The sequence below is a fragment of the Gobius niger genome (genome assembly GCF_951799975.1).
Source record: "Gobius niger genome assembly, chromosome: 10".
NCBI classification, from domain to species: Eukaryota; Metazoa; Chordata; class Actinopteri; order Gobiiformes; family Gobiidae; genus Gobius; species Gobius niger.
In genome coordinates, this window is record NC_136861.1 from 21,598,086 (window position 1) to 21,622,164 (window position 24,079).

The 24,079-nt window shown below is 39.8% G+C and overlaps 4 protein-coding genes across 5 annotated transcripts; 1 reads left to right on the forward strand and 3 right to left on the reverse strand.

Annotated features, from left to right (window-relative positions):
- Window positions 1-3,770: 3,770 nt before the first annotated feature.
- Window positions 3,771-6,808, reverse strand: LOC306969224 (galectin-3-binding protein A-like). The gene is made up of 6 exons (XM_079564823.1): window positions 6,625-6,808; window positions 6,345-6,551; window positions 6,115-6,230; window positions 6,043-6,046; window positions 5,245-5,533; window positions 3,771-4,834 (listed from the first exon to the last, which is right to left on the reverse strand). Exons 1-6 carry the CDS (start codon window positions 6,707-6,709, stop codon window positions 3,829-3,831), a joined length of 1,707 nt encoding a protein of 568 aa, XP_079420949.1. The 5' UTR covers window positions 6,710-6,808; the 3' UTR covers window positions 3,771-3,828.
- Window positions 6,809-7,138: 330 nt separating this feature from the next.
- On the reverse strand, window positions 7,139-13,022 carry cant1a (calcium activated nucleotidase 1a). Of its 2 annotated transcripts, XM_079564914.1 has the most exons (4): window positions 12,901-13,022; window positions 10,016-10,675; window positions 9,736-9,939; window positions 7,141-7,856 (listed from the first exon to the last, which is right to left on the reverse strand). In XM_079564914.1, exons 2-4 carry the CDS (start codon window positions 10,650-10,652, stop codon window positions 7,486-7,488), a joined length of 1,212 nt encoding a protein of 403 aa, XP_079421040.1. In that variant the 5' UTR covers window positions 10,653-10,675; window positions 12,901-13,022; the 3' UTR covers window positions 7,141-7,485. The 2 variants fall into 2 exon arrangements, with proteins under 2 accessions (XP_079421041.1, XP_079421040.1); XM_079564915.1 differs by lacking the exon at window positions 12,901-13,022 and having other exon boundaries at window positions 7,139-7,856; window positions 10,016-10,672.
- A 358-nt stretch (window positions 13,023-13,380) lies between these two features.
- Window positions 13,381-15,463, reverse strand: syngr2a (synaptogyrin 2a). The gene is made up of 4 exons (XM_079564260.1): window positions 15,241-15,463; window positions 14,587-14,824; window positions 14,355-14,497; window positions 13,381-14,277 (listed from the first exon to the last, which is right to left on the reverse strand). Exons 1-4 carry the CDS (start codon window positions 15,337-15,339, stop codon window positions 14,077-14,079), a joined length of 681 nt encoding a protein of 226 aa, XP_079420386.1. The 5' UTR covers window positions 15,340-15,463; the 3' UTR covers window positions 13,381-14,076.
- A 4,921-nt stretch (window positions 15,464-20,384) lies between these two features.
- On the forward strand, window positions 20,385-22,377 carry cenpx (centromere protein X). Its single transcript, XM_079564940.1, has 5 exons — window positions 20,385-20,455; window positions 20,644-20,695; window positions 20,765-20,818; window positions 20,889-20,977; window positions 22,254-22,377. Exons 1-5 carry the CDS (start codon window positions 20,420-20,422, stop codon window positions 22,266-22,268), a joined length of 246 nt encoding a protein of 81 aa, XP_079421066.1. The 5' UTR covers window positions 20,385-20,419; the 3' UTR covers window positions 22,269-22,377.
- The last annotated feature ends 1,702 nt before the right edge of the window (window positions 22,378-24,079 follow it).

Genomic DNA, 24,079 nt, shown 5'->3' on the forward strand with positions numbered 1-24,079 from the left:
AAACCATGTCAAAATGTCAGCATTCTCTTGTAATTGTTCTCAGTAATGATCTATGTGTTTTTAGAGTGTTGAGATGTCACACAAATGCAACCGTTTGTCTGCTATACAGCAGCCCCAATAATAAGTAACAATAAAGTAACACAGATACAAGTCATTTAGAGACTTTTTCCTCTTGCATACATAATAGTCTATACCTCTGCTGTGTGATAGGCCTATGGCGTTAAAGTCATCTGAACACATTTCACATCACACCCTGAAGCACGCAGATAGTCCTGACTATTACTGAAACTGTATACTGTTGTATTTGCCCCTCAGGAAACAGATGATGACTTTAGTCTATATGGAGGTTTCTTGTGTTGATTCTGGCGTTGACCGTAAGGCCCGCCATGAGCTGCTCTGTGTGGACATTAGCACTGATGATGAATAATGAAATAGGCTGGTTATACTGTGGCTGCTTTGCTCTGTGACATCATATTTGGCCACCAACTATCAGCTCTCTGGCCACACTGGCAAATATTCCTGTTCTTTTCCACAGTTTTGCATTTTTGTCTCATTGCAAGCTTTTCCACTCTGTGTCTGAAAGGAGTCGCATGGTCTGAACGTTGAGAAATCAGGACAAATTTCACCATGTGTTTTTGGGGGGAAATCTATTTATGTTTACAGCTACGGTGTCGCATCAATTATCCTGGATGACATCAAGAAAATTTCCAAATTGTAAAGGATTTTGCAAGTGGCTATGACTCCACTGTCTAGTGGAAGTTACCAGGCACGTAAGAGAGACAACACAGATGTGAAGAGGAGGGAAGAGGAAATGACACATCCAAGTGCAAAAGAATAGAAAGTCTGAGGCTGAAATTAAACAAACAATATATGCAAGCTAAAATCTTTAATTTTACTGAAAGTTGATGTTTTAATAAAAGGGATGTATGACACAAATGTATGCAACATTGTAAGTATAGGTTGATGTTTGTATTCGTATTGTCTTTGTGGGTTGATTCTTCTCATCAAAGTATACTTCATTGCATCGTTGAGAATTAGTTAACTTGCATACAAATACACCTAAATTTAATTTGAACTTAGTGTTCGAGCAGTTAGTAACAAAAGAAACAAAGAAAATAGAGTAAATCAACTGTATGAAATTTAAAGTAAATGGCTTCTTCTTCTGCTTCTGTCATAAAGTGATGTGGTGAATTAGTGTTTCAGCCTTTCAGATTCATAAGGCATTAAAAATGAAACAGATTTGGGCCTTTTTCTGTTGTTGACTTTTGTTTTGGAAATGTTTGTCATGATCTGTAATAGCGGTTAGTGTCTGGTAATTTAACAGTAAATATGTTGATTTGGAGGACAGGAGTCTCATATTGTGAGCAATAACTATGTTAAATAGTCACAACTTATAGAGCACTTTTCTACCTTCATCAGGCCCAAAGCGCTTTACAGCAAGGAACCACTCACCCAGTCACACTCTCATTCATACATCAATGTACGGATGTCAATGACACTGGGTGCAAGGCATTGGAAGTGTCTTGCCCAAGACACGACAACAGTGTGCATTGTCAGGAGCTGGGATTTGAACCCCGACCTTCCGATCACGAGACAACCCGCTCTACCACCTGCGCCACTGTGTTATCACTTAAAACACCAAACGTAATTCCCAGATGGTTTGACAGGAATTCTCTCCTTTTACCAGAGGTGGGTTAGAGTAGCCATCGTACTTTGGACTAATAATAAACAGTAGTGACCAAGTAAGAGTTAAGTACTTGTGAAGATCCTATTATTTACAAAGAAAATACTGTAAATATATATTTTTAAAAAGTAATAATTCTGAAGAATAAGGTGCATGAAACACAGCTCACGACGTGAAGCTTTTGCCACAAACAGAATAACTCTCAGTAGTAAAGCTACTTTATTATATCCAAGTATTAAGCAAGTAGAAGTAAAAAGTACCATGATAAAACTACTCTAGAAGTACCTCTGCTTGTTACAGAAGGAATTGTAGCAAAGAGTTTCGTCACCTTCTTCACTAACACCCCGTTTCCTTTGCCCTGTGATGTCGAGTGCTGTGGCGTCTATGGCTCCGGGGCATGTTATAAATGACCTCATAAGATAATCATTCTCGGCTCCAGTGGCTTCTTTTCCCACACTGCAAATCTCCTTTTAGACCTGGGTGTTACTCCCTCTGCCCAAAACCTGGATTATCATATCAGCATTTGGTTTTGGACTTCTTAAATGGATTTTTGAAACAACTGCAAAGTAAGCAGAGCAGTGTGTACCACTACAAAAGCAGAAATGAAACCTTAATACTTAAATTATAGACCTCCACTGCCAGGAATACACTCAAAGGGAAATGCCTGGCAGGACAGAAAAAGTGGGTGTCATTGTGGAGACTGTTGGTGTGGTACAGTGGCCCACATCCTCCCTTACAACTGACCATCTGCCCGTATAAGAGCCTAAATAAGGAAAGGTTTACTACAACCCACCTACACTGTGACTGCCCCATTCTGATTGCATTAAAACATGTGCAAGGGTGAATCAGACTGGGCAGTGAGAGTTAAAGGGAAAACATCTGCTGTTGGAAACAATGTAATACACTGTGTATTGCGACTTACAGGTCAGGGATGAGCTCAGACCACAAGGGAATTGTGGGATCGGTCATTGTACTTCAGAACTTTCACTTCTAATATGTCATTTCCGGTCTTACGTTCACACCATGACCGATGGCCTTACTCAAATCTAAAAGGGTCAAAATGGTGACATAAATTAGGATGAAAATGTAACAACAACAAAAAAGTGGGGGGGAAAGCAGCAAAAGGGCGACAAAAACACAATAAACAATTGACAGAAAACATTGACAAATAAGGAGCCACAAAAAAAGGGACAAAGAAGCAACAAAAAGTGCTGTAAAAGAAACAATAACAATAATCAAAAAGCGACAAAAACAAGACAAAAAAGCACAGAAAAATCAGGACAAAAATCAATCTCTGAATCAACACATTTGATTCAGTTCTTTAAAATTGCTAGATTAAATCACAGGTACCAGGTCTTCGACTTGGACTGGACTTGGGACTGGCAAAGAGAACATGCTCGCTTACTACGTGCATGCTGGCATCTCTTTAATTGCCATTATTCAACTATTATCATTATTTATTTATTTTTTCAGTGCCTATTCATTTCGTTTGGAAGCTCTCACCAACTGCAGAGTCTGTGTGAAGCACTGCACGCATCTGGGGGAAAATACGGCATGCCGGAGCACATCAGATAATTGGTTGAGAACAGACAAAGATTTTCCACAACAAGCAAGTCAAAAATGAGTAAACATGAATTAAAACATGATCAATCCATAGTTTTGTAGCATCACAGCACCACACACTTTATTCCGAAGAAACAGCATCAACTTGTCCCATAAGTGAAGGATGTGCTTCTCAGAAAGGTGTGAGTCATATTGTGTTTCTGGCTGTGGACCGATGACAACGGACCTGTCTTGACATGCGTCTGATTATTGTCATTGTGTCTCATTATATTACAAAGCAATTGTAGTGTGACGATTGGCTGACTACCTGTAGGTGATGCTTTTGTAGCTCTTATGATTAATAAAGTGCAAATATTCCTTCATTTATTGAGTAATACAGTATACAGACTGTACATGTGAGGAAACGCTGTGTTTGCCTATACAATATATATGAAATTGTGGATTATTCACATAAAAAGCCAGCACAGTAGTGTAAAAATGGCTTCAATTTTCTCATTTATTTGATTATGAATAAAATCTCAGACATTTAAAATGCATTTACTTAACATGAATCGGTGAAAACAGTACTTGTATCTAGTTACTCAGATGAATTCAGGTCTCACAACAAAAACAAGGTTGTACTGCTCATGTCGACATGGATAGGTCATTGACTGAGTAGCATTTTTAGTCAGATATACATCACTGCTCTTGAAGTCCTGTACTTGGCCAATATGCCCGCTTTCGCACATCAGCAGCAGCCTGTTTTGAAAGACGACTCCTGGTTGGGACATTGATTCATGACCAGTCAGCTTGGCCATTGGAAGAGACGGACACCTCATTCTTCGATTTGAACACTGATATGGGGTCAAAAAGACAAATGCGGTCCAGCCCAACTTTTTGTCTTGGAACATCAAGCTACTGTGATACGGGACATACACGGTCCTAGCATAGTCATTAGACATTTGGCCATATGAGATGCCAAAAGACGTACTCCACATGGTATATATCCGAGGCTGGTAACAAACATCATCTACCAACATCTTTTCTTTAGATTTAAGATTAGTGAAGATCTGGACATTAAACTGCAGAGCTTTGAGCATGTTATCATCAAAGACCGCTTTATGTGTGCTGTAAAGAGAGGAGTTTGACAGCATGTACGTCTTGGTCAGCTGCTCTGCCGGAATCATGGGAAATCGCACTAGAGATATCACTTTGTTCTGAGTGTCCAAATCAATGTCAGCATTGTTTAAGATCCAGTTTTCCACCGACTTAAGGACAAAAAACTCCTCTGGCACCACTAGATCTGAGCGGACCAAAAGACTGCTCAAGAGGTCCGCTGAGATGTGGGTCCACGCTGGAGCCTGGGAGAAGTTCTGGAAGTTCCAGGCCATGTACTGGACACAGATCTCTTGTAGAATCATGTCTTTGGTCTCTACAGCGTATTCATGGACAGACACTGGTGTTTCAAATGAGCTGTCATCGGGGAGAATTTGGCTCAAGAGAAGGCTGCTATCTCTCATCAGTTGTACCACCCCAAACTTTGAGGAAAACCAGTGAAGGCATTGCACTGATGAGAAGGTGACTTCGATCTTACGAGTGTACAGGTACCTAGGGAAAGAAAAGAATGACCGAGTTATTTTTAAGTCAGATTTAGACTATTGTGAGCTCTTTATTGCAGTTGGAGTAGCTTTAGGTCCAGATTGGCAAACATGCTTGGAAAGTAAATGAGCAAAGAATGTAATTGTAAAGCAATCTGTGAAAGTGCTATAATAATAATGTTGTCTACTACTTGTTAAGTTACAATTTATACATGAACCGCTCAAGGAGTGACAATAAACACTGCGCGCAGTTGAACTGTCAACCCTCTTAAGGGATTTTTGCCCATTTCACGCATTTGTAAGGGCTTTTATCTTTATTTGACCTCTTACAGTTTGATATGCTTCAATGTCACTGTCATTTTTTCCCTTTAATACTTTTAATGACCTTCTGCCAGTATTTAAGCACATAATGCAACATACCTGATGAATGAGGAGAAATGTGGAATGCAGCTCTGGACAACTAGAACTGTGATATTCCTCGTTTCTTCTGTAATATTGAAAGCATCCACCTTTGAGAGAATAGCTTTGTGTCCACATAATGTGGTTGATTCTGTTGCTTGCACTGTCCCGGCCTGGTCATCTGTAGATAAACTTTGGGCAGTGATGGAGAGGTCGCAGAATGCCCCGCTATTAAAGAGTTCACCCATTTCATCAGACAAAACAGCCCTGTGGTCAATAGTGTAGGACGAGTCTGGAAGAGTGCCCTCAGCTGGAAAAAGTGAGTTAATAAACAAACATACAATTCAATAGCTTAAAGAGGGGGTATTATGCTTTTTCCAATCACATAGCACCAGTCTATAGCACACTACAATGATGACGAAACCTTCTGTTGGTCTGTAAATGCAGTAAATGAGAATAACTGCCTTGTATAAAATTGCTCTCTCAAAATGGCTGTAGTGAATGTCTTGAAATAGGCCTCTGTCTCTTTAAGAACCTCTGACCCTTTCCGACACGCTGTCAGTGGCATCAATGGGGAGGGGGTTCTGCTGAGGAGCAGTGGTTGGTTACTCGGCTGGTGACGAAAGCTCGGAGGCGTCTCCAGGAGGTGGGGGCGTTCCTAGGAGGACTCAAGCATCCCTAAAATGGCCGCCATCAGAGTTTTTACAGATTACTCAAAAATACGTGAATGTGCCAAGGCAACACTTCAGGCATGTTTTTAATGAGGGAATGACATAATAACATGATGTAAAGCTTGAAAAGGTCGATTTTGCATAATACCCCCCTTTAAGATTGACATTTACAGTGTAAATAACAAAATATGTGTACAATATTACCTGTGTTTCAAACTACTGCAACATCCTCCTTGTGGGAGCAGTCAGTCACTCCCCATCCTTTGAATTTACAAATGTGAAGGTATTTCTCGGTCCCCGTGCATTCCATGTCATCCATCCATATCGGTCCAGATGCTGCGATCATGATGACGTTAAATAGAACACATACAGCCATGTTAATAAGCCTTGTTATTACTAAGAGTGTAAATAGCGCCCTCTGCTGGCGTAAACGGGGGAAATCAAGTCGACCTTTTCCATAGATTTCTTCTCCTGTCACAACCGACTTGGCACTGAGGAATTTCAGCTGGCGACACACGACCTGGGCTTCTTTGAGGTCCCATCCATCGTCGCAAATTGTCCCCCACTGTCCGTCATGATAGATTTCCACACGACCCTCGGATTGTCGCGGGGACCCCGCCAGTCTCAGGTCGCCCTCCTGCACCCCGGAACTCCTCTCTGCATCGAACACACATATCCGACTATTGCCCCCAAAACATTTAGTTTGGACACACAGGCGACGGCAACTCACTGAAGCTGGTGAATTGGATTGTTCCTTTGCAGATCAGAGGAAGGAGCCATAGCCACAAAAGGCAAGAACACTGATTTCTTAACATTTTGTGCACCCTAATGGGGAAGCAACGAAATACTTAATTGTGAGGTGAAATCACATCGACACACGTTGATAAGCAAAAATTAATAATTAATAAAAAGATAATAAAAGAGAGAGAGAGAGAGATTACCAAAGTTGCAATGGTGCAATGAGGCAAAACGAGGGGAAAACCTTTACTGCAATAGAACTTTACAATACCTCTCGAGTTTAACCCATCGAAGTGCTCCTCTCTTTGCAGATCATGCAACAAAAAAAAATCAGTGTGACTCGCCCAGAGATTTAGGTTTCGTTTCACGTTGAACTGAAGTTTTGGAGTGTTGTGCAATAGGCCCACGTCAGGACTTGCGTAATACAGTATTGTGTCTGTGGTATAGACAGAACAAACACTATCAACACAGTATTGTGATCAATGTTTTACTTTCCACCCATCCAAAATGTCACATACAGCAACAACTGATTAGAAATAAAGTCCTTCAAATATACATAAGAAGTTGTAGGTTATTTAATATCAAACAATGTCGGGAGCGTCTAGTATGTGCATACAATGAAACATGACAGATTAAAATCACAGTCTTGTAAATCAGTTGCTTTACATTCATTATTTCAAAGGTACAGTACTGTAGAGGCATTCATTAAAAATATTGTCATCCCAAAACAGGACCTTTGCCCTCTTCTGATAATGTTGATGAAGACTAGGTACTCAACAGCGATTATAATGTAAACAGGACAGACCCACAGTGCTGTGGACTCGGTACCTTAGGATTCTTGTCTGTCAGTGTGCTAAATAAACTCCACACCTTCATATTTTATGTCCCCGATTTTAGTCTCTGGCAAAAGGATGCGTCCATCAAGAGTAAAGGCCATAATATATGTAGCTATTTTTCCTGCGTCTTCCTCAGATTTCAGAGCCAGGATGATTTGGTCGTCTGTGTTGGGAACAAACTTGAACGAGGAAAACCCGTGTGTAGGGTTGAGCTCCCCCACGTGGCTCACACGGATGTCTTTGAAGTCCGACGAGCAGCTGAGGACCATGTTTGTGGCTCGACGCTCGTCTGCCGTTTCCTCATAGCGCTCGTGGCTGGCACGACGTGGAAGGAAGAACCAGCGTTGCAGCGTGTCACTCCAGGCCGCCGATTCATGGATGAAATAACCTGTGTGAAAGGAAACTATTATACACAACGAGACAACACTACATCATACGTCATAATCTATGCCAGTGGTTCCCAAAGTTCCCAAGATAATTTACAAAAACACAGCACAAAAAAGACATTACAAAAGGCATATCACAATGAGATTTTTTTGAGAAACCTAGGGAGAACATACAAGCTTCAGTCGACAAAGAAAAGTCCCCCCTAGCCAGGGAATCAAACCCTAAAACTTCTAGTAGTGAGGCAAAGCCACTAAGTGTTGCGCTACTGGGTTGTACCACCTTTTCGGCAACACTTGGGGGACAAGCCTTCCTCCTTGTTGTTATGCTGCCTTCGTGTGCTCTGGTAAAGATGATCCTTTCCAGTTGTGAAGTAGAAATTACGAGTGCATTGTGTTCAAGTGCTTTTGTGTCGTAGCAAAATGAAACATTAAAAAAAACACACACATTAATGCACTATAAACAAATAAATTGACGTGAGAAACTTGTCTATAAACCGCTGAACTGCGACGTTGTATCCGAGTTGATTGAAAAAACGTATAAAGTTTGGCTTTGTTTTTTACAAGACGATATATGTGGAAAAAGAGATATTAAAACTGAGTAGCTAAATAGTGAAATGCAAAGTAACAATCAGCTATTAGACATAAAAACATATCATTGCTGCTCTCTGTCCTCTCAGGAACTCGGGCAACATAAAATCTTCCCAGTTTCCCAGTGGAGAATACAAGATGAGGTGGTGTTCATGTGCAATTTCCCACTCAGCAAGTGGTATTTACCATAATTACGACACCACATGAAGGCAGCATGAGTCTGTGGCATTATGTGCACACCGCCACCTACTGTTCTGCGGTTTGCATCATTTAACGTGCTGCAAATCGTATACTTTTGACTTCGGGGCATTTCTAGAAGGGAAGAAGGTAATAAGTTCTCAAAAATAAAAAATACTTGAGAAAGTTCAGAGGTTAAAGCTTGATTGGATTGGAAAGCTACTCTAAGCCAGGGGTTCCCTATTTGGTTGAGACCCCGAAAATTGACACGGTAACTCGGGACCCCGATTGTAGAAATGTATTGCCACCTTATGCGACTTTAAGACAGAGAAATATTTTAGAATCAAGTTATTATGTATTTAAACTGTTTATTTTTAATATTTGAATGGATTTCACAAATTATATGCCATTTTACACTCAAAAATACCCTAAACAAATACTATTTTTCTTCTTATTTTATCTGGAAATCATATAGGGACCCCACCCAAGGCCTCGTGAGCCCTCAAGGGGTCCCTCCCGACCCCCACTTTGGGAACCACTGCTCTAAGCTATCATTAAGTGTCAGTAGTACCCTTTCTCTGCTTCCACCTTTCCTCCCCTGGATTTCCCACTTCACTCCCTACACACATATCTCATTAATCTTGTGTACAAAATAATTTAAGATACGGAGCAAAGTAAACACGTTGATACTTGAAAGCGGACATGGACATTCAATGAGGATTTCACCTGCATCAGAACAGGTCGGTCATATGTTTATCAGTTCATCTTTTGTAAACTTTTTTTTAATAATGCATGACTCTCCTTTTACTGCTTCAAACACTTGCACTTATTTTGCTATCTGTGCACATGGTTGTGTTTACATGGTGCGGGGGCAGATGAGGGGCGCACTGGGGGATGTGCAGAGCTAGTTTCTGCTTCTGTGGGACAAAGTTGTGTGGGACAAAGTTAGCACACCGTTGGTGGCGCTTCCAGCAATGCAATGTTAGAATGCAGCAATTCCGGGCAAGCTGAGGGCGACTTTAACTACAGTACTTTCAACTAGTTCTTCTACTTAAGTAAATGCACTTATTTACTGATCACCTCTGCCAACAAACAAAAAGTCAAACTGTACTGTACCTGGAGGCTTGATCCCTGCAGCAGTCTTGAGAGCCTTGTAGCGTGGTACCCAGTTCTGGTGTTGTATATCTCCCCTGAAGCCCACCACCTTCACCCACTCAGGGTTGTTGTTGACAAATTCCCCTGCTGTAGTAGTCCACTCCTTCCCCAGACCGCCAACATAAAGATGCTCATCCTTGACTGCCAGCCACTCAGCCTTAAACCCTATAAACACACATTTGAAATAGAGGATTATGAGAGGTATACATAACATTACACTGTTAAAGCACTAAGAACAAACCTTTAGCAACACTGCCATCCCCATCAGGCAGAATGACCCAGGGCACAGCCTTGTCTCCTTCAATTTGATAAACCACTCCTGTGCGGTCGTCAACAGTGTATAACTTTCCATTGAAAGCCACCAACTCGGACAGCTCCATCGCCCTTCCCTTTTCAGCGAGGTGGCTCTCCAGCACCACACGTTCAGCATCCCACTCCACACTCACTTTGTCCCCACTCTGAGAGACCAGCAAGTGTCCTCGCCGCATGTAACTGAACCATGTCAGTTTCTTATCGCTCAGTGAGCTTGTGTCCAGATCAGCAATGACCCCGATGCGGTATCGGGTGCCCTGGGGTGTCCGCTCTGGTGGGGTAAGGGGGTAAGTGTCGTTATAGGGTGAATCTTCCCTGGACCAAATGGGACTGGACTTCCAGCTAGTGGAGGTTCTCGGATGGAAGCCTGAGTTCAGGCGCATGAGAAGCACCAGAACCAGTGCTAGTGAAAGGAGAACGGCGACAATGGGCCTCCACTTCAGCCGGAAACGAGAGTCAGTGGTTTTGGCCATGGACGCCAACATGGGAAGGCCTCCGACTGAGATGCGAAGAGGGTTCATGCGATCATTCTGCTCTAGAGGAGTGGGGCCTGGGACAGCAGGCATGGGAGAAGGGGGCCTACGCAGACCTATAACAGAGACAAAAAGATACATACTTATTTACTGAACTTGCTTGAGCAACAAGCAATTAAAGTCCTTTCAGTTCTTATAAAGTTAATATATGTGAAAAAAAACTAGTTACACATAACGTCTTCACGCTGCCATTTTGTAAAAGCTGCATCTGTTACCTGTTTTTCTTGTCTAGTAAGTAAATAAGCAATAGTTTAACTATGAACCTTAGACAACAAACTCAAGAAATCTGTGCCTGTTCTGAAGCAGACAGTTTCCTCTAAAAATTAAAATGACAGCTCTAATACAAATGCAGATAAAACATGACATTATGGTCGAACAAATTAAATAACTCACATACTCTCCATGAGTACGCTCCTGCTGCTGTTGCAGCTAAACAATCCTGTGTGGTTATCCGGACATTTTGCTAGCACTATAATAGAAATGTAAACAATAAATTCTAAGTAAACGCACACATCTTGGACTAGTGAAACTACACTGAACATGGAGACCTTTAGCCAAGTGACTACTACTTCCTTGTCTACGTGTATAATAGGGGGAGGGACCTATTCAGATGTGACGAGGTGAGTAACTCCAGTATATCAGGAAATCCTTTGAACAACCCAACAGGGCAACAAAGCATGTGAGACTCTTTCAGTCTTGATGAATTCATGACTGATCCTCATACGGTCAGATGCATATCACAACAAAAACAATGAAGATCTAAGGTTTGCCAACAATGTTATTAACTTCTGCACTCTTTTTTATGTTTTATAGGGCTAGAGGTCACACAATAAATGCAATGCATAGACGCAGCAGGTTATAAAATTGTTGTAGAATACATTAATTAAGGATTGCTGCGCACACCATTCAGGGGGGGGGGAGTTGTATGGATTCTTTTTTTCCAGTCAGATTCCACAAAGGTCTCACTCAGAACTTGAGTCTCCAGTAAAGCAGAAGAGAAGCTGAAAGACTCTTTCATAAAACCGTCTAATGCAGAAACAGCAGTCCATTTTACCAAGCCTCTCCACTATGCTTTCCTTTCAAGACCCTCAGACAAAATTCTCTCTTACAGCCCTGTTTATAGCTTAATAAAAATAATTCTAAAGTTCACTATAATTCATTTCTCTTACCCTTTCGTCTCCTGCCCGGCCTCGAAGCCTGTGCCATTATTCACAAATGTCTTACACACCTTCACACAAAGTATCTAAAACTCTTTTGGTTAGAAGAACCCCGGAGTAATTGCAACCATGACCAGAGCCACAATAGCAATGAACTTTAGCTGGAGTTAGAAGATTATAGCAGAGTCCAAAGGGTCAAACCAGTTTATTCATGTAATCGGTTATCAGTCAAATCCAAGACATCAAAACGTTACCTTTTGTAAGCATAGGGGTGTATAAGGCGTATATTTTCTCAGGAGTGGAGAAGAAAATGAATGGTAGTGATGTAACCCATGCTTTCAGAGCTGCAGTGCAAAGATCAGTCTATACAATAAACACAAAGTCAACATTGGCACATATAAAGAGAAGTCTAATTCAAACCTCAATGTTTTGGTTGCTCTTTAACATGAGATACTGTGCCTGAAGGCCACATTTGGGGGAACATTTACCAGTGAGAACCATAGCTTTTACTTTAGAGCATGTTTGCAGAGTAGGCTACACCAAGCATGACGACAATGCATCCTTTTTTTTTTTTTACGATATTGCCATGTTTGGATTCAGGTATTGTGTAGATCAACTCTTACAATTGGTCAGTCCACGTGTGAAATGTTGTGAATGAGTGACAGAACATGACATGTGATTGGATTCAACCCATCACAGTGGGGTGTGAACTCCCAGTCCCAGATGAAGCCGAGAGGTTCATATTAACGAGATAACAAACAAAAAAACTAGTGCACAAGAATATGGATTACATCAAATCTTGATCAAGGCTCTGAGGATAGCATGTGCTTTCACAGCAACACTCAGGGTGACCAAAGTGCTTTACAGTCAAATCTAAAGTATTCAGTACGACGTTCATGGATAGAATATAGCAAATAGTTTGAGTCTTTTTTGTGGCCTATAAGAAGCAGACATTTGAATAAATTGAGGTTGCTCGTAACTATTGCCATTTGCAGCTGAAGTAGTCCCTGCCCACAGCTCAAGCGGCTGAAACGAGCAGCAGAGATGCCATCACTGCCCGCGGTCGTTCACAGTCGCCCGAAACATTTCCCACGTAGCTGTCTCTATCTTTACATCCCACTCACCACATATGTTCGATGTCCCGCTCTCAGCCCAGCCCTACGTGAAGTTTAAATACCATCTTGTGACCATTTTCTGAGCGAAACGATTGTCGTTCACTACTTCCTGTACCTGTGACGACATGACGTGGCCATTCACGCACAGGAGACGCTGCAAAACGCTGCCTTCAGGGTCCCTCGGAAATGTGTCGATTGTAGATAGGGAACCACCTCGCAGTCAGGTGACTTCACAGTTAAAGGAAAGTCCCGTGTTATTGTGGCCAAACTGCCATAATAGTAGGTGAAGCACAAAGACATTGTAACGCGCCACAAATTCTAATTTCTAAAGCTATTCAACATGGCTCGATACAGAACAGTGACGGATTACTTGCAGGGTCATATTTCTTTATCCATCTCACTACTATGTAAATATTTGCCCAAGATGTCTTGTGTCCTGCTCTTTGTGTAGTAACAGTTAAATAAATACAACAGTTAAAAGATGCTTTTTATTTGGCATTTATGTAATACACAGAGTAATGTAAAAGGCAAAGTCTGAGAAGCATGTGACGGCAGTAAAAGTGTTTGATATTGGAAGTCAGAGAAAATGTGATTGTTGTGTACCATGGCCAACAGTAATAAATACAATTTAAAACTCTGTGTAACTTAAAGCAGGTGAATAAATCAAAGTAAAGGCTGTCCTATGAAATATCATCTATAAAATATAAACTCTTAATTTAACCATTTATACAACAAAAAGCAGATATAACCACAGCCTCAAGCTGAATGTCTTATCAGTGCACAAAATCAAAATTTCAGTGGTTAGAAAAACAAAAAAACAAAAACAGAAGTAACTAAGAAACTCTTATTATTGTATCCAAAATATTTGGTATAGATATCGTTATCGTACGGATACACAAACTTTGCCCGTTGACAATCAAAGAACGATTTTCAAAAATAAATGAATGCAACAAAAGAATTTCAACCAAACCCTGTTAGTTACTTCCTTGGAAATTATACCAACCTGAAGTGGCAATACCAGTTCTTGAACAAGTCAAAAGTATGGCACAACAGTAACCAATTTACTCATAAAATGAGCAGTAAAGAGCGTTTCAAACCTTCCCTAAACCCAAATATAATGGTTATCAGGACGCGTGAAGTTTCATGGAAAAATCAGATTTGCATTGATACATTTGAGTCTCATGTTTAGTAAGCGGGTGGCTGGTACTCTCCCGCAGTTGGCCCCTGGTTGGAGAAAGGGGACTGCTGGTATCCTGCTGGGACGCCACTGCTGGCATGTGGTGGGGGGTAAGGAGACGTGTGGTCGTTGGCTGGATCGTTGTAATCCTGGTTCATTTCGGATAGGCCTTGTCTATATCTCCCCAACGCAAAATAAGACAAGAGCCCCTGCAGAGGAATAGAGCAAATTGTCAGTTCAAGACATTGTCTGTTTCACGAGTCATGCACTTCTTTTTGGTTCTTACCCATGAGACAATGGAGAAGAAAGAGAAAGCGATGCCTGCCCGTGCTGCATCTTCATGGACATCGTATTTCTCAGTAATCACTGTTTTGGACCACTGACTGGCCAGTAGACAGAAGCAGACAAACCAAAGGAAAGTCCACACAGCTGAAAGACAAGAACAATAAGAATCACCTATAAGCACCAATGCCACAAGTGGACTGGGGGGAGACCGCTCAGTCATTTGTACATCTCACCTGAAAACCCCAAATCCCCCATGACAATATACTTTCTGTCCTTAGCATTGCTGATTTGTGGGAAGTAAGCGTCCAGCAACAGGAACACGACACAAGCTATGAAGGCCAGGACCCCAATTCCGACTCCGTAGCTGCAGGCACTGTCATTTTGGTTGTACATGCACTTGTCATTACCGTCGGTCTTGACATTGGTGTAGCCCTCCGCGGTGATAGTGGCAAAAACCACAATGGCAAATAACTGAAACAAGCCAGGAGGAAAAATGTTAAGCAACCAGTTCCCTGCAACACAAATACAGGATTTAGACTTTGCAACTACCTTGTGGACAGATGTTTTTATTTTATTTTATAAAGGCTACTCTAACAACAGGGTAACTGCAATGTCAATTCATGCAGTATTTGTGTGACTTGTAAAATAAACCCCAATCAAGTGATAAAATGCTTTGATCACAAGTTCCCAAAGTATCCAAGTAACCAAATCAAAATGCAAATCCGAAAGCATGATATATTATTTATAGCTGCAGTTTGCATGAGTGTAGAAGGGCAAGCTCATGTAAGCAATAAACTACCTGATTTGTACCTTTAGATCAATACTGTTGCCTTCCATCTGTTACACGAACGTGCTACCAATGCTAACATTTCTGTACAGTCACTCACCCAACTTATGATGCGCAAAATAGTTTGCGGCCGTTTGAAAAAACTCGCCATGTCAAAAGCTCCACCGGCAAAGGAGGCTCCATAAGCGGTGTTCTGCATTGTATTAAGTGTAGCCGAAGATCAAGACAGGTTCAAAAAAGAAAGAAAAGAAAACTTCCCTGTCAAATTAGTGCGAGATAAACGCCACAAAAGAGCGCTTCCTGAAAACTTTAGTGGCATCGCGGCCCGCCCCCAGCGCGACGCGTTCAAGGACTTACATGAAATGGCTTCATGAACATTAATACAGTTCCTCTGCATCGTATTCGCCCACAAAAAAAAAAAAAAAAACTTTTGTGAATTCAATTTCAGTTTATCCCAATAGTCGAGTTACAAGGAGTGATGCTATACGTTAAAAGTCATATTGAGTTTTATGGGAAACATAAAAGTAAAAGTAAACAGCCTTTGGCAAAAACCCAATATTCAAAAATCTGACCAGTAGAGGGCAGTAGAGCTACAATCCAAAACTCCCCAGCATAAGTGACAAAAATCCAGATAGTCTGAATGGACTAATTTACAATTTAAGTAACTTATCCAGGTTTAATTATTAGCGTACTTAGTAGCTAATAAAGTAAATAATTTACCTTAACAAATAATAAGAGAGCGCTGCTTGCCGATGCAGCACCAAAGGTTTCTGTGTGTGCGTTTGTTGTCCTAAAATATGGCATGAACTACATGTAGACCTCAAACGATGTCCAAATATCAGACAGTTTAAGTATCTGAAGTAAATATGACTTTTCATGTTCAGCTGTTGTGTTGTAAACCAGATGTTGATTGGTAGGTATAGTGTTCACACTGTAGGCATCCCTGACAACTTGGATTTATCACAGTGCTCAAATTATTGTTTTAAGGAAGCCTAAAAAGTAAATAGTAAATAAATAAACAAGATACTGAGAGTACTTAAAAGGGGTGGGACTAAATAAGTGAGTACTTCCCTCCACTCCTTTCCGGACAGCCTAATTTAAAATGTCCAAAAGGTAAAACAAAATTGTTTGCCCTAAGATGTAAATGTATGAGCTGCACAATTGATTTTGAGCTCACAACTGCCTCAATTATGGAAGGTTGTATTTTGAGTTCATATAAGTTTTTATTTTTATGTTTTGTTTATGGTCCGAATAAATATTTATTCATTCATTCAAAAAGTTGTTTTTACTTAATGCAGCAGGCCTTCCAAGTACCACAAAGCACAGATCAAGATCAAATCAGGTCTAAATGGAGTCTAAAAATAGACCTCAATTGGACAAATAATTTGTAGAAAGTGTGAAGGCCTCGTCCAAGCAAGAAAAAGAAAACACTTTATCTACATGTATTATTAAAGGATAGTTGAAATGATCTCTAATGAAAATAAGTGCCACCTGAAGAAGCTCTAGTGGTACATGTTACTTGGTCTGATCAGTTTGAGAACCACTGACTTAGACCAGGAGTCAAACCATGTCCCATGTCATCCTTGAAGTATTATTGTATTGTGACATATACCGAGTGCAAATTCCAACTCTGCTTGTAAGACACAATCAAAAGAAAAATGCAAATAACCAGGTGCGTGCAGGTATTTGTGACTTCATGGAAAATCTATGGAACAGATACTTAACATTTTTGTTTTTGTCTGCGAGGTCCTCATCATGAGTTTAAAATACTCCAGGAGCAGGTTGAGAGCTGATGATGATGGAGACATGCATCATGAACTACACACACTACACACTACAGTCCAACAATCTGTGCAAAAACAAGTCAGGTAACACAAAACCTTTGCCATGCCTTGTTATTGCATGTCTAAATGTCTTTGTGTAACTTAAAAGACTTGTACTTGTTTAATCATATCTTTCATATATTTCTTTTAAGAGCATGAAGTACCTGTTACCTGGAAAATAAAGCCAGACGCAATCAATTTCTCTGCTAGTAAGAAATTACAAAATAATAAAGATAATAATAATTGTCCTGTTGATCTAATAAGTATTTAAACAATTTTGAATTATTTTAAAACAATAATTAAGACACACACACAACACAATATAAAATATATGTCTACTGCTAATGTTGTTTACTGGATTAGTATGTTCATGTTAGAAAATGTGTGAGCGTGACTTTGTGTGTTACAACATTTTTGGGGTCAATAGTGCCTCAAGGCCTGCTACAAAAGCTTAAACTCAGTCATCTAAGAACCTGTGACAGGAGAGATGTTGCAACGCAGAGTCAGGGGGTATTTAAGTAGACTTTGTCGTTACAAACCGCATTTCCGAATCAGCTCATGAAACTCACCACTGGTAAGCATGAAGCCTTCTCGTTTTGTTGATGGTTGTAGACGTCTGCGACAATATATCTGTAATGGCTGATTTTTTTTTTACACAGAAACTATGGAATTGGAGCGAGCCCCAAAAAGAGTTTACATCAATCTCCCAAAGAAACACATGGCAAGTTTGTCCAAAAGTTATGATCTGGTAAGTGTCAGCTCATGTGTAACGAATATAGGGTACCTCGGGATATTTTATCTTGACTATTATTATTTTTTCAAGGAACATGGATTGTTTGTGACTGGTTTGAATCCCTATTTAAATGAGGGATACGTACAGGCTTACTTTAGAGAATGGGGAAATGTCACTGGTTGCAAGGTGAGTAACTTGAGTAAAGTAACTTGGTCGCCCAAACAAAACATTTTCTGAACATTATAACTAATGACCATTTTTATGAATCTCAGATAAAGAAAGTCACCGACAAGGCAATGGCTTATGTGAGGTTTGCAAGTGAGAATGAAGCAGACATAGCTGACTGGAACGGCCCTCACTATATTGGAGGAACTGAAGTGATTGTGTGGAGAGTGGTTTGCCCTAAGGTGAGTCAAGGAAAAATATTCCTATGCATTATATGACGTTGGGTAGTTTATATAATCTATACAAAAAAGCAGGAATTAAAAAAAAATCAATAAATAAAAAATTGCACAGAAAAGCTCAATGGAGCCTGCAGTAAGATATTGAGCCCCACCCCATTTCTTCCAAATACACTACAATTGTCTCATGTAAAGCACTTTGTGACCATGTCTGTGAAAGGCGCTATATAAATAAAGATCTTCTTCTTCTTCTTCAAATCTAAAGGCTTCACAAAGCTTCCTATTTATTTTTCTTAAAAAATGTTAATTACATTCCCTGTTCAGACTCATAAATAAAGTATCTTTCATTTTTCTCAGGTGGAGGGAGAGGCAGAGGATCAGCTCGCAACAGTGGCAGTGGCGCAACCTCGGCCCAGGCGCTCCATGGGTCTGGGATACATACTGGAAGATGCCCAATGGCTAGATGACAAGCAGGATGACTGAACCATCAGAAAGATGGCCCTAATGAAGACTCAGTTGCGAGTCAAAACGCGTTGGCGTTCAATTAATTTCACTAGTAGCTGATTTTGTGTGCCTCGGATCTCATTGTCTTTCTCCAAGAGAAAGATATTTTCTACATTTTAACTGTTCACATTGTAACCTTTATATAAATTGTGTCTGAAAACAAGCTGGCTATCTATATTATATGTAAGGCAATTCTATACTATTATTGCTTGCAGAGGTTCAAAGGGAATCTGATGTTGTAATTCATGCTTGTGTTAACTACTTCATAATAAATATTTTCTCATTACCTCTACATGGTTTTCTGTCTCATTGTAATGTTCCAATGGGAAAATGTATGAAAGGTAGGAAGGTAGGGATTCAAGACATTGTTTGATTTTTTTCTTTTCTTTTTTGCACCCATATAAGCTACAGTGTACTTGGCATACTGTAGATGCTGTGGGCAGGTAGATCATGGGACCCCCTGCCTTCCAAAATAATATTTTGCAAACAAGCCATCTCTTCAAAATTATAGCTATAACATTTATCATATTAATAGGCTAATCTTTATCAATTTGCTAGTGTTTCAAAAACAATTTTCAGAAACCAGCACGCCTTTTTACAGTGTATCTCTAGCGTTCAATTTTGAGGTGAGTTTTGGGTGAGTTCTTGTTTATAACAAATTTATTTATTGCTTATGTAGGCTATCTAATGCTTTTTAGACCTAGTTTAGTCCTAATTTAAACCTGGTTTATTCATAAAATAAGATAAGATATGGCTTTACTGATCTCACTGTGATCTCGCTTGTTTCATTCTGGTGGTATTCAGGATGTTAAGTATTCGGGAAGATAGGTTTGACAAACTGCTCGAAGATATTTTGTATCCTGTTGTTGATGATAAAGGCCATAGATTTTTTTTTTTTTATTGAAAAATATACAAATTTAACATAAACAGGGCTCGAGGCTCAGGTGTGCAAGGCTTCAGTTTCCAGTGTAAACAAAAATACATAAAAATATACAAATAAATAGTTTTACAGTGCAAATTCATTACATAGAACTTTGGTCTTCAGGGCTTTGGCATTTGTGCAATAATTCAAGGAGGTCACATAAGAGGACATTAGTGATTCAAATACAACAAGTTTTGGTTTTTGGTTAAGGTACTTACAGCTATGGATATGATACTTTGCCATTATTAATATTAAATTCATACTAAAAAGTTTATTTGGGGGTAGGTTTTTTTGATAAATACCAAACAAAATATCTTTAAGGTTGATTTGTAAATCTATGGTAAGTTTTCTATTCACAAACAGATTGATATCTTTCCAAAATACTTGTGTGTAAGAACATTCCCAGAAAAGATGGCTAATCGATTCTTCAATACTATGACAAAATGAGCAAAGAGGGTCAACATTTAAACGATACTTGGATATTACACTGTTAACAGGATAGCATCTGTGCAAAATCTTGATGCATACTTCACGAATCTTATTGGTAACAAAGAATGTTTTAGGTAAAAGCCACACAGAGTTCCATTCAATATCATTAAACAAATTGTCCCATACAAATACAGATGCTGGCTTTCTTATGGAATCTCTTATTATGAGCTCTCTAATACATTTGTTATTTGTTTTGACATTTAAAAAGGGGTCAGAATTACCAATATATAACTCTTGGGACAAATCTACAGTAGGATTGTGAACATATGTTGACATCAGCATTTTGACACCCGATGGAATAGCATCAAAAACAATAGAGTTTTGCAGTGAACTTTGAAGGCATTGGTGACGTCAGACACGTGAGCCAATCGCGTCGCTGAGCGCCAACGCTCCACTTCATAAACATCATGGCGGACACGGAAGCAGAAGCAACATTTAAGAAGGTAAAAGTTGTTTTTAGTGACGTTAAAGCGTTAAAGTCGGTGTACCGTGTCATTTAGTGGCCTTTTAACTGTACACCACACATGCCCTCGAGCTCGAATGAACATGAGCCCTGAATTTCACTCGCACGTCTCCGTTATTCAGTCTCTTAACTCATGTGTGAACAGAAGTGTGGGCTTTTTGATTGCAGGAGACGATGAACAAACTTTTGACAAGTTTCTTCAAGGAAGAAAAGTCAAGATGTAAGTAAAAACATGTACAACATTACTTTAACAATAGTGTTTGCTACTAAGCCAGTACTGTACTTGCAGTGAGTAGTGATGCGGTGGTACTCATGGCAGAGATGTTAAAGATATTTGTTCAAGGTAAGTCACTGAGATGGCTTCACTTTGCCACATGCATGTCCCCAAGTAACAGTTTAACTCTGACCTGCAGAGGCTGCAGTGAGATCACAAAAACAAGCAGAGGCGGAGGACTGCGAGCAAGTGGACATCGAGCATTTTGAAAAAATCCTCCCACAGTTGGTAATAACTATGAATAGAAATACTTTAACTTTGCATGAACGTAATTGGAATCATGTAATCTATTGTAATCATATCGTCGCGCTCACCGGCGGTGGCCTTAAGTAAAAATCCCATTTAAGATTTCTATAATGTTTTTGGGATAAAATGCATAGAAAAGAGTAGAATGGCGGCAGCCGATCAGCTGTGTGGTAACTCATGAAGATAAAACACAGCATTTGAAATGAACTGTTCTGATGAAACTAGGGCTGAAACAACTAATTGATTTGTCGATTACTAATCGATTATTGAAATAGTTGTCAACTATTTTAGTTATCGATTAATCCATTTCTAGTAAACACAGACTTACATAGAGCAAAAATGACATGAACATTGTTTATTTTTGAGGGAAACTTACTTTGTTTTTCAAGTTGGGATATGTAGTGTCTGTCTCGTCTAATCAGAAATCAGAATTGGCACCAAGAGGTTCCAAAAACACTCACTTTAAGTTTACTCCATCAACATGTCCTCAAGCGGCACCACTTTAGCTTTATGTGATTAAAAACCAAAAAGAGCATTTTCATTCACCGAAACAGAATGAACACAAAGCAATTAATTGTAAAAATAATCGGTAGATTAAGCGATTACAAAAACAATTGTTTGTTTGCAGCCCTAGATAAAACGTAAAAAAAAACATATATTTACTCACTTGTAAAATACCCATTTCACTAAATATCACTAAAGATGTTGTCATTTTTCCAAAAGATTTTGCTTTCTGATCCAGCACAAGAAAAGAGGTCGAGACTGTTAAGCTCCTTTATTGATCAGGCTATCGTGCATCACCTGATGCACCTAATGAGAGTCTTACCTGATCTTACTGTCTACGCCAGGCGTCACCAACCTTTTTAGAGCCAAGGGCTACGTCAAGAGCATTAACTTGTTCAAGGGCTTCCAGTTTAAAATAATATCCCTAAGACTTCAGATTAAACTGTTTAATTATAGACTATTAAGCATATTGTATGACAAAATCATGCTTTTGAACAAATACTGAGTCTTAAGATCACAAATAACAAAACTTTTGAGATCAAGATGCAAGAAATGGAACTGTTATATTTTTGGAAAAAGTCTCAAGGCGACTGGGAACGCCCCAATGGGGCAGAGGGTTGGTGACCCTTGGTCTTCCCTGTCTATTAAATATTATTGTAGCCAATACCTGCTCTAGTAATAAGACTGCTAGTGCTGTTCCTTATGTTTGCAACACAAATACTTAACAGTATCAATTTATCTTTCTTTTTCCAAGCTTTTGGACTTCTAGTAACAATGACCAGAAGATGGAGCCACAGAGCTGCATGTAGTGCTTTCTATTGTCCTGCACATTTTCTCATATTGATCATTGCCTTGTGTAAATAATAACTTTAGACACTATTATTAAATGTTTCTCTAATTACATTAGTTTGTCTTGTATAATTATTAAACAAACTCAACATTCCAATAACACCCACCTGTGCTTCTCGGTGCAACAACAGGTGCTTCCAGCATGCTCCGTGGCGCCCTTCATCAAAGCCTCCTGGAGCAGTTGGAAGCAATTAGAGTAATAAGGGGAGCAGCCAGTCCCTTAGATGATGACAAGTGCCAGGAAAAAAGGAGTACCCCCTCCGGCCACTTTGAAGTTCCCTTTTGCTGTCCTCCGATGTTTAGTTAGAGGTGGGGGGAAGGGCAAAGGGGACCTCTGCTACGTAGTGAAAGTTGAATGGGAGTGTGTGTGCATGTGCTAGTCAAACATGTCCAAAGACCACACGCATAGATATTCTGTTTGAAAGGAAACATAACAAAACACATTGGAACATGGTCCAAGAGGAGCAGGGTGTAATTCTGAAGGTAAATAAACAAAAGAGGCGAGCAGTTGAGGTGCTTTCTCTCCTTTCATCACAGCAGATGGGGGAAATTGAGACCGCAAGGGAATGGGTAATGTTTTTTTCTAACCTCAGCACTTCTGATGGTTTTCCAAAAGTGCCGCATTTAACCAACCTGTCTGTACTATGAGTCAGCATAGCCGTACAACACCTCACCTATTTATTTGTGTGGCTGTTGGTGACTCACTGTGCTTACAAATGATGTTTATAAACTTATATCTGGAAGTAACTGAGGGCAGAGTCAAGAGTCCAGGCTCACACATCACCTGGTCTTTGACAGGGCACAGATACAGATTCATGCGTTTAATTTGTATTAATTCATATTTTGACCAGTGTTCATAAGAATGTTCAACAGAAAGTTAATTCAAGGAAGTTTGGTACCACAATACCTTTAATTTACAACAGATGAAGTGAGTTCCTTCCATGATGCATGGGAAATTTGGCTGATAAATGATTGATATTTGTTTAAAAATAATGCAGTATGGGTTGAAGAAGAAAAGATGTTGAAAGAAAAAAAGCAATGAACAAATCTAATGTATTTCATCATCTTATGTGTCTTAAAAATCATTAAAATTCCTGTATAGAGGCATTATTGAACCTCTTTTGCATCTGTGTGGATCAAGTCACTTATGAAGGCAGCATTATTACACATATGAAAGCAGTTTGGATACAAACGAGGAAAGGCAATGAAGAGAGAAATCCGTTAAAGCTTTTCTTGATCAAACATTAAAGGCAGAGCGTGTCGACAGCTAGTTCAGACATTTTGGAGAAGCTCTGGAGTGAGAAACTGTTCCCAAGAGACACACATTGATCTGTCTCCAGCTGAATGGCTTCTATTGGACAGTCTACAGAGGAGACCTCACAGCAACAACCACTGATTGCAGGCACTTTTGATTGGCATTAATCCAAATTAATGTGCATTTTACATACAACAACCCGTTCATTGTGTGCGTTGGCCGAATTAGGTTAAGAATTATTCCAAAGTTGATGAAAGGAATTGTACAAGTTGATATTCTGTGGCGGCATTTTAAATGTGTGCAGTTTAATGAGGATCTCAGGAGTCAGTAATCCTCTGTTACAGCCACAGATTTGGTTCACATTTGGTCCAAATGTGAACTCACCTCTGATGATGCTACCAACATGACATAGTCATAGCCTAATACACAAACAGACACATTTTAGCATTTGTAAAGATTTGCTGGAAGGCATTGAT